At 42.2% G+C, this 11,196-nt stretch overlaps 1 protein-coding gene across 1 annotated transcript in view; it reads right to left on the bottom strand.

Annotated features, from left to right (window-relative positions):
* LOC103598147 overlaps nucleotides 1-911 on the bottom strand; it is a 2,344-nt gene extending 1,433 nt beyond the window's left edge. The window contains 2 exon segments of the mRNA XM_008582092.1: nucleotides 286-511; nucleotides 630-911. Coding sequence (XP_008580314.1) covers nucleotides 286-511; nucleotides 630-911 — 508 coding nt within the window.
* Nucleotides 912-11,196: the final 10,285 nt, after the last annotated feature.

Raw genomic sequence — 11,196 nt, forward strand, 5'->3', positions numbered from 1 at the left:
TTAATGACTTATCTTACAACCTTTCCAGTCTCTGCTATTTCTTCCTGATGTCTCTACTAGACTGGTCAATAAAAGCAACTGTCACTGTAGCCTTGTGCTCCTCACCACTAGGATCATACAGGGTAAACTGACGGAATGCCTCCATGAGTCTCTCCAGAAATGCTGACAGAGACTCATTGGGTCCCTGGATTACCTCTCTTACCTTAGTCAAATTGGTGGGGTGCCTTGCTGCCCCTCAGAGACCTGCCATTAGAGCCTGGCGATAGACTTTCAGGTGCTCCCTACCTTCTGCTGAGTTGAAGTCCCAGTTTGGTCTGGTCAATGGGAATCCTGCATCTATAACATCAGGGAGGAGGGTAGGTTGCCCATCATCTCCTGGAACGTTCTTTCGAGCCTCCAGGAGGATTTGTTGTTTCTCCTCGGTGGTGAACAGGACCTGGAGGAGCTGCTGGCAGTCATCCCAGGTGGGCTGATGAGTACAGAGGAGGGATTCTACAAGGTTAGTGAGATCCTGGGGGTTTTCAGAGAAAGGGGGATTCTGAGATTTCCAGTTGCAAAGATCAGAAGAGGAGAAAGGCCAGTATTGTAAGGGCTGGTTGCCCTCTTCATTAGGAGGGCCATAAGCCCACAGAGGGAGGGAGGGTGGGAACAGCCTCCCGAGGGGCTGCTCGCCTACTACGTATCCCCTGCGCAGGTCCCTCCCTTGCTCCTTGTGGGTCCTCTGGTGGAGCTGACAGGTGGGCTGCCTGAGGGCAGAGGGAGGGAAGATAAGGAGGAGGGGGATCTAGGAGAAGCAAGTCCGATTCAGTGGAAGGTAGGACCTCCGGTTTCTTTTCCATCTCTTGAAGAGCAAACACAGCCGATGGACTTGTTAGGGGAACAAAGGGACGGACCCATGGAGGAGGGTCCATGACCAGATCTTCCCAGACAGTGATATAAGGGACCTGGTCTGGGTGACTTCTAGAATTGAAACCAAAAATTTTTCTCTTTACCACCATGATCAGCGGCGGAGAGAAGGAGCCTTCGGCGAGCCATCCGAGTTGGAAAGTCAGCCAATCCGAAGAACAAAGTGTTACCCACTTATCCTTTTTAACCTGTACAGACAGATTATGAGCCCTTGCCTTCACATCAGTCCAGTATTTCAGAGTCAGATTTAAAGGGGTCGAGACAGCCTACCCCATTTTGCCCCAAAAAGTCATCAGTCCCAACACACATGCAACCAGACAAAGAAAAACCAAAACACTGACACGCCCCTGCCATGGGCGCCACAACCTGATTATCAGAGAACTCGGGAGGGGTCTCATTCCTAGAGATCTCCGTTCCTAGAGATCTCCCGTGGAGCCGAACCCGTTCGTCTCCAACATAGGAATCTGAAGTGTCCTCCAGGATTCCTGTGGCCACAGCATACCGGTATGTCTACCTGCCGCTATGGACCACCACAGACTGGTGATTCCATCTCAGAGCCTCCAAAATACTGAAACCAGACTGATGACTCCATCCCGGAGCCACCAAAACCAGATTATAACAGACAATTTACAGCAGACAACAAAGACAGACACAGACAGACAGACAACCGCAGTACCTGCTCAAGCGATCCTCCACTCTCTAGTCTCCAGTCCCTGAGAGAGCCGCTTCCTGGCCAATGCACCAAAATGTAAGACTGGCCCGAAAGCGTGAATCTTACTTGTTGGGAAGGCTCATCTTGCAAAGACCAGGAGACAGAGATTGCTGCAATCAAGCAAGAGGTTTTTATTCCAGCATGCTGGGGTCACTCCATCTTCAGGACAGAAGCGGCCATGAGATCTTAACACAAGCACTTTTCATACAGTTTGGTAGGCAGACTTTGGCAACAGGATGAGTTGTACACAGCTTATTGGTCATCTGAGGTGACTTTTAAATTCATTGGTGGTACACTGGGGATGTGACCCATCACCTAGTAGTTAGGCCTTTCTTGGAACTGGGTACACTTCGGGTTCCTGGAATGGCCCACCCTTATAGTGGTTAGGCCCTTCCTGGAAATCCCTTTTACCCTGGCAATGGAATGTTCCAAAAAGGTTGGTGGGTTTTTTAGCAATTCAAATACTATTTAAACTTAATTAATCTACCTTATCACACAGCAAGCAGTTTTACAGAAGCGAATTGCATATGTTATGAAAGCGGGGGTTAATTTTATCTCTACAGAGGGTCCCTCAAATGTTCAGAATCTTGCCAAGCATTTGATATAAATATGTACGTGCATGCCAGGTGTTCCTTGGTTGTGTCTAATGTAATTGTGCATGTGCACCTAGGTATTCTTTGGTTGTCTGACTCCACCCAGGTGTTCCTGGGTTAGAATAAAGGATGAGAGGCTCTGATCCACAGGCTCAACCCCCACCCCTGTTTGCCCCCATGGGGGCCACAAGGAGGCTGCTACTGCTGGTGGAGGCTGTTGCTACAAGCTGCTGCTGCCAGGGCACCCAGGGATGCCCAGGGAGGCCACTGCCCCTGCTGCTGCTAAGGTAGGAAACTGAAGACTGAGCTCGTGATGGCAACCTTACCAGTGGCTCCCGGGGTCTTTCTCAATTACCTAGCTCATGACCTGCATGTGAGGGGTCTGTGACCCAGTCTGGCATGTGAGGGGTCTGGTGACACAGTCTGTACAATGGGTTTGAAGGGTCTGAGCCCTAGCACAACAGGAGAACATAATTTAATACACTACATTCCACCCCTGGCCCTCCAAAACTAATGTTCTTTTCACATGCAAATACATTCATTTCATTCTCAATGTCTTTACTTGTTTCAACTCAAAAGTCCAAAGTTCAAAGTCCCTTCTGTGAATTCAAAACAAGTTATGCACTACCAAGACACTATGGTGGGACAAACATAGAGTACATATTCCCATTCAAAAAGAGAGAAGTAAGCCAAAAAAAAAAAGGTGGTAACAGGTCCCAAACAAGTCCAAAACCAGCAGGGCAGTCATTAGATCTCAAAGCTGGTGAATCAGTCACCTTGAATCCATGTTCAACCTCCTCTGCACACTGGTATGGTAGTTGGGTCCCCACATCCTTGGGCAGCTCTACTCCTATGGCTTACCTGGTCTCAGGCCACACTTCAGCTCTTCCAGGCTGGTGTTCCACACTGGTAGCTCCACAAGTCTGGGGTCTCCATGGTGGTCCTGTTCTCACAGCTCCACTAGTCATGGCACTATCGGGGTTTCTCTGTGGCAACTCTGGCCCCATGTTTCTGCTCAGCATTTCTTTAGTGAAGAAATGTGGTGCATCTACCCCTGTGACAGATATCATCCTGGACCCACAGCTCTGGCATTCTGCAAGCCTGCAGACCTAACACCACGTGGATGCCACCAAGTGTCGGGCCTCCCTGAGCCAGAGGCCGACAAAACCGAGCGGGAAGAGACCCCGGTCCAGCCGGGGGTCCCTTATGGGGCTGAGCAGGATGATGAGTGTCGCTGGCACGGCCCTTCCCCCCCAGGGCCTTCCTCCCCGGGGGCCGAGAAAGAACACCGCCGAGCCAGGAGAGTGGTCAAAGCCGGAACTCCGTTTATTAGAAAGATGTTGGAGTTTATATAGAGGAAGAAAGCGGAAACAGAGAGGAGAGGCGGGAGGAGATGGTTATCCAATCAGGGGAAGCCACAAGTTATGAAGAGGGGTGATGACAGGGCGGGCAAAAACTGCTTAGTCACTGGGCCCCGGAAAAGAAGGACTTCTAGCTACGTGCATTAAAGCGCTCGTGAAACGGCGGCGGAGGCCTTACGCCAGCAAGATGGCCACCGCTTGATCTATTTTAGGGAACAGGAACCATACTTAGGCAGGCACCTTATGATTTGATTGCGCCGCAACATGGCCCAACAAAACTTACAGTATGGATATTGTATATGAGTCACTGATATTTATTTTTTTCAATAAAATTGACTCAGAAGAATTTCTCAGTAGACATATTTTCTACTGGGCCTTACTACAAGATCTTAGTTTATGCCTTTTGGGAAAGAATCGTCTGATTAAAAATATATGTAAGGGGCCGGCCCAGTGGCGCACTGGAAAGTGCGCTGCTTGGGAGCGTGGTGGCGCTCCCGCCGAGGGTTCGGATCCCATGTGGAGACCAGTTCCTGCTCACTGGCTGAGCAAGGTGCGGGCGCAACACCGAGGGTTGCGATCCCGTTACCGGTCAGTAAAAAAGACAAAAAGGAAAAAAAAATAAAAATATATGTAAGGACTTTTCTATGTAAAGAATATAAGGAATGAAAGAAATTCTGATAAACAGGTTTAATTACTTTGGTTTTCTAAAGTTTCTAAAGTTTCTAAATTACTTTGGTCACTGATATTTATTTTATTCAATAAACCAAGGCTTCTGGCTTATATCTTTCAAAGCTGCATGTCCAGCCACAGCTGAGGCTAATTTAACCACAGCTGGAGCAACCAAAACAGCTGGGGTGCTGGTGATGGAAGCAGCTTCCCAGTGTAGCCCTGGACAGTGAGCCTGTAGAGGGCACCTCAGGCCTGTTCCCCAAAACCATTCTGTCTCCCTAGGCCTTTGGGCCTGAAATGGATGGGTTGACCCCAGAGCCTTCTGCAATGCCGTCAGGGCCTTTTCCCCTTTCTCTTGATAATCCTGTCTTTTGCGTTAATCTTCTTAGTACCATTGAATTTTTCTTCTGAAAATGCTCTCTGCTTCTCTACCACATGGCCAGGCTGCAAATTTTCCAAATCTTTACTCTCTGCTTCCCTTTTAAATTATGGCTTTACAGAATATTTTTTACAGCCTTTGCTGCTGTAACTCAGCATGGGCTGTTACAATTAGCCATGTAGCTTCCTTAATGCTTTGCTGCTTATAAATTTCTTCTGCCAAATATCCTGGTTCACCACTCCTAAGTTCTAACTTCCACAAAGTCCTAGGGCATGGACAGAACGCAGCCAAATTCCTTGCCAGTTCACAGCAAGGGTGATCTTTTGCCCCAGTTTCTGAAAAACTTATTTCTATCTGAAACCTCCTTAGAATGGTCTTTACAGTTTATATTTCTATCAGCATTCTGCTCGCCGCCAAAAAACAGTCTCTAAGACATTCCAAACTTTCCCTGGTCTCTTTGTCTTCTTCTGAGTTTTCCAAACTCCTCCAACACCCAGCTCCAAAGCTGCTTGCACATTTTCAAGTATTTGTTGTAAGCAACACTCCACTTCTCTGGTACCAATTTTCTGTATTAGTTTGTTTCTGTTGCGTATAACAAAATACTTGAAACTGGGTAATTTTAAAGAAAACAAAATTTATTGCTTACAATTTTGGAGGCTAGGAAGTCCAAAGTCCAGGGAACACATCTGGTGAGGGTTGTGGTGGCAGTGACAGTGACCCAGGTGTCTCACATTGCAAGATAGTGGAAAAGAGAGCAGAGCAGAGAGAGAGAGAGAGAGAGAGAGAGAGAAAGAGCAAGGCAGACCCTCTCTTCTTCTAAAGCCCTCAGAGCCAAGCCCCTGACCACCATTTTTAATCCATTCACTACCACATGGTCCTACAATCTAATCACCTCTTCAAGGCCCCACCTTTCGATTACCATAATAAGATTTCTCACCCTCTTCATATCACAGTGAGGGCTAAGTTTCTAATACACAAAAGTTGGAGGACACAATTCAAGCTTCAGTGAGTTTTGGGGGGACAAAATTCAATCCACTGCATTACTTTTCCCACCATTTAGAATGTTTAATGCCTAGCATATGGTTAAAATAAAATGGTTTCCACTTTAGTTAGTTATGAAATGCAGGTTTAAGTTGAGCGATATTATTCCTATTGCAAGAGAAAGAAACTTGGTTTACTGGGCATGTAATAAGAAATATTTTTTTTTCTCTTTTTCTCCAGTTCCTGGTGCAGAGCTCCTAAAACTTTTGGAATTTCTTAAGTACACAGTAGAAGTGTCTCTTATCATTCATAACAAACCCTTTTTACCACACCCAAATTTATGCTAATGAAGTGACTTAGGGTGTGGCCCCTAGGTCAACAGAAAGGCCAAGTAATTAGAAGATTGGAACTTTCTGCCCCACCCACCAACCTTCAGGAGGGGTGGGACTAGAGATTAAAGCTCCATAAAAATTCTTGAACAATGAGATTTGATGAGCTTTGGGTCTGGTGAAGCATCCATATGCTGGGAGGGTGGCACACCCCAACACCACGGGGACAGAAGCTCCTGTGCTCAGGAATCTTCTGGACCTTGCTTTATGTATCTCTTCATCTGGCTGTTCATCTATATCCTTTGTAATAGCCTTTATGATAGCCTTTATAAAAAACCCTGTAAACATAAGTAAAGTGTTTCCCTGAGTTCTTAGATGTTTGTATAATTTAGTGTAAGAATGTAGAGTTCAGTGTAAGTCAGCAGTTCAGTGTAAGTCAATAAGAACTGATTGTCTAAGCAAAATGGCAGTACTTGCTACTAAGTAGAGTCTTCCATCCAGATTTCATCTGATCTTTTTTAAATGAGAATTTTTTTAATTTTTTTACCCACAAGTGTAATTGGGAAAGTAAGAAACAAAAAAAGCTAGATTCTTGTGAAGTTTTGTCCAAGCTACCTAAAGCGTGTTGAAAGGTCAAGGAAGGAGGTGGAATGACTGGATTAACAGAATTGGTCACTGTGATCCTTAAGCAATATCAAGGCACTTTTGAGGTTGAGGTTAACACTATTTTTTTTTCTATATTGCATTTATAAAATAACATGTAATGTAAATAAAAGTATGCTTTCTGAACAAATGATGCCTTATCCTCCTGGTTGGCCATCCAATAATGGACATATCACAAGTTATTTCTCAAAAGTGTATTTTGGATTCAAGAAACTGTTAGTACTTAATATCAGGGTTATGGGTTTGTTTTTCAGCTCCATCTCCTACTGAGTGTAGGAGCAGAAGCAGGTTACTGAATAACTCCGAGCTTTAGTTTCAGTGCAACACCTTATTCATGATTGTTGTAAGAAGATTTAAATAACATAAAATATTAAAAGCACTTATTTTTTGGCTTTTAATATACATATGGCTAGTGTAGAGTATGAGGTTATGAAATGCTAGTTTCCCTTTCTAGTTTCTTAAATACAATCTGTGACCTTTTCTAGAACATTTTGTCTGAGTAATATGAAACAATACACTGGTATGCAATGGAATAAAATATACAATATCAGATCCTTTCCAGTCTTAAATTTTATCTCTTGATGTGTGCAAGAATAAGAACTAGATAAATATTTCTCAAAGCAGAATTTCTCGGTTAGGATATACCTACTACGTAGACATGATTTGGAGACATATAGAAATCAAATTTAACTGGCATCTGATAAATTAAATCTGAAAATAAAACCCCAATAAGCCATTTCCAAGTTTAGTGTTTTGTTACTCTGTCCCTTTATTCTTTATTCAGTCAAACTGTGTAGCTGGAAACCTCTTCCAATGTCTGTTCAGAGAAAACAACATTTTGAAAGGAGTATTTTAATGAGACCATTTGCATTTTTAGTGTTTTTCAGAGTGACAGATCATGGAAAACATAGATAAATATTGTTTGAATTGAGGGGATAAAAATGGAAACATTTTGTTAGCTTATCAGTGTCTCACATTGACTATGAACTAGTAAATTTACCAAAATGTGCACCAAAGATAAAGCTTTGAAAGTAGCAAAGTTACTACCCCTATTCTTTTCAAAAAGAAATTTTGGAGATGTCATCCCATAGTGTCACTTTTCAAGCATCTCTTGCTTCTAGGTTTCTTGAAGTAAGCAGACAAAATGTTTTCTTCAGTAATACTAATGATGCTAGTTCATTTCAAAGAGTTTTTACATTTTTATCAAGGCTTTCTGTGTCTATCTTAGTATGTATATCTAGTTAGAACCTGATGTGCCATAATTTCTGTAACTGAAAAATTGTTTAACCTACAAATTTATTTTGCCTTATAATTTTCTGGTGCCTGAAAAAGTACTGACAAATGACAACCTCCCACTGTTATACATACCACGTATAAAATGCCGTCTGTCTATGCCTGCATTTAGTATTGATTCTTCAAATGGAAAAGAATCTGTAATAAACACAGGGGAATCGAGACAGGCTTTTAGACTCAGCAGTAGATTCAAGTAGAGAGGGCAAGCCAGAAGTGGTTTTAAACTGCCTGGAAATTGCTGTGCAGTGGAAAGGGCTGTGAATTCACAATTTGTTAGTAAACACAATTCTTATCATGAAAGCTATCAAATCACTGACACAAGATGCTAGTTTTTTTCTTTATTTTCAACACTTCATAATCTACTGGTGTAGGACCAGATGGTGCAGTAATTCAAGACATTTCATAAAGCACTGACCTCAGATTATAAGCACTCTTTTTTTTTTTTTACTCTCTTGTACCCTTAAATCTGCCCTACAAAAGCTTTCAACTTGGATATACAACTTCGTTCTGTGCGGAGTGTAGACAAAGGGGATGGTCTTGGACTACTGCTAGGCAGAGGAGTGTCTTTTCTTAAAAAGGGCAGGTGGGAGGTTAGACTAATTGAATCATTTAGTGGCTGCATCTTTTTAAGTGCTTTCCTGGTCGAGGGGCCAAAATCTATATTAACACCTTTGCCCTTAGCAAGGCAGTCTATCAAGTCAAGGAGCTTTGCCCACAAATCTTCAAGGACTCAATAGAGCTCACTAAATAAATAACAAGCAAGTGTGAATTGTGGCAATCTAATGGATTGTGTTGGATCAAAACTAAAAGGAAAAAAAAGAGGAGCTGGAACCCATGATCCATTATAAAATATCTCTCCCATACCTCCTCCAATCTTGAGTCACTTAGTCATTCACCCCTACTTCATGTGAATTGGAATGCCAATGTGTTTTGTCCAAATGAGTCTACTGATTGGAGAATATTAATTTCTCAAAGCCATTCTGAAAAGAAAAGTGAACAGTATATTGCACTATCCAAAAGTCTCCCCTACATCTACACAACACCCCCCACGCCTGCCACACCCACAGCCATAAGCCCCATATGGAACTAAAGGCTTAAGGAACAGGTAAGATAGTCATCACTCAAAAACTGGCCATGCAGAATCTTTAGGTACCTTCTTGAGACTTTCTTGAGTGGAGATGGCTATGTATTATAATATTCATTTCCTCAAAAGCAGTATATTCTAAATGTAATAAATTACTTGTCTCTATTTCCTACATTGCTCATTTCCAACCTAGTTATTTCATAGCTCCTCTCCCCTTTCTCTTTTTTACCATGCTTGATTGCAAGACTTACCTTACTTTATGTAATAAAGCAGCAATTAATTTGAATGTACCAGCAATAAGTTTTTTCTTAAATTTGATAAAATTATGTTAAAATTCATTCAGTAGAATAAAAAGGTACAGCTATAAAGTAATTCTAGAAAATAATAGTAGCTATAATTTGATGTCACACTGTGTGCCAAGTTAGGTGTTGAATTAAGCACCTTACACATATTATAGAATGATAGTCATTGAACCAGATAGTAAGGCAAATTTTAAAGCTGCAATCTGTTCTAATATCTTGACAAAGTCAGCCACATGCACATATGGATTCTGTTTTGATTTAGATGATGTGAGGATGCCTTTATGCCTACATGTTTCTCCCCTAAAAGACCTTGAAATTTAACTAAACAAGATCCATCCTTTGAATGCCATCATTATTCCTTAGGAATATTTTAAGCAGAACAACTTTCCTAAGTTCCACTTTTCTAAGGTACTCTCAAGCTCCTCCTCGTTGCTAATTCCTGCTAATTTTCCTTTTCATGATTCTTTCTCTCTTTGTCTTTCTACTATTTTTTGATTCCTATATGTTAATGGCCTACAAAGAATGTTATGAAGTCCCCGGACCTTCCTGTTACCTTAAAAATATCCCATCCCATTATGCCACATTTGAATTCGTTTCACAGAATGGAAAAATTCAGGTCTCAAAGGAGAAATATTATCTTTTATACAAAATTGCTAACTGCCTTAAACAGATGAAACAGGTTGAAAGTATAGTTCTATGAATTAATTCGAGGAGGATGTCAGTGCTCAGAGAAAAAAATAGAATTGATATCAAAAGTCCTAGAAGAAAGGTTAGCCACAGAAAGAGGAAGAATACATGCTATCCAAGTTTAAACAACTAGAAAAGGACATTACAGTGTCCGTTTAAGGCATTGGCCTACAAAAGATCTAAAGGGAAAGAGGAATTTAAATAAGCTAGTGGAATACTTCTGTGCCTGAAAGGGAGGGAGGGGGGAGGAGCTGAAGGATTTGAATTTCACAAGAATTTACTGCAAGTGTTTGATTTAGTGGACTTCTGTTCTGTGCAATTGGCCTGATAATATGGAAATCATCATGAAGTAGTCAACTACAACACATTCTTTGACACAAGAAAGGAATTGGAAGAAGTGGTTGCTTCAAATAATTTGGTGGCAGACTTGATGTAAACCACATTGTTTTTATGGAAAAGGCTTGGAGTCCTTACTCTATCACTAGGTAGCTATGTGCATGTAGTCTATGATCTCCCCCCAGAAACTAGTCATGTCCCAATTCCTGGTCAGACCTGATAGATATATCTCAGAACACCAGTCAGTAAGACTTTAAACAAGGATCATCCTTCTACAGCAGGACCTCCCTGCTGTCAAGAGGTCTCTGGTGTTGACCCTCAGGCTTCTAGTGAGACACCAGATATAGTATTGTGGCATTTCAGCAATGACCACAACTTTGTCCCATTTTTATTGTCCATCTAAATTTTCTGAAATTGTTACTGTTTTGATTTTTGTCTTGTCTTGGCAAGCCCATTCCCAGCAGACCAGCATCTGGTTTCATTTGTGTCTTGTCTTAGAAGCCCATTCCCAGGAGGCACACATTGCCTCCCTGGGTTGGACTTCCATCAACAATTTCAACAGCCAAGCCCATCCCCACAAAGCCGAGTACCTCTTCTCCATCTGCTCCATGTTGCTGGACAGACACACAGACTCCTAGAAAAGTGTACCATAGGTGAGCCCAGAACTAGGAAATGACTACTCAGGGACAGGAATTTTCCATGGGGAGAACACAAAAGACATCAGCTGAATAGGCATGTAAGAGATGGTGATTTGAGAATAACCCAAAATACGTGGAGTAGAGGCAAAAAGCATTCTGGTTTTAAAAAATAAATAGAAAGAATTCTAAATGGATTTAGGATTAAAGGCATTGGTATTAAGATATTCTAAAGGGCCCAAGTGTCAAGATTTTGAGAAGTACTA

The sequence above is a fragment of the Galeopterus variegatus genome, unplaced genomic scaffold (genome assembly GCF_000696425.1).
Source record: "Galeopterus variegatus unplaced genomic scaffold, G_variegatus-3.0.2 Scaffold2518, whole genome shotgun sequence".
NCBI classification, from domain to species: Eukaryota; Metazoa; Chordata; class Mammalia; order Dermoptera; family Cynocephalidae; genus Galeopterus; species Galeopterus variegatus.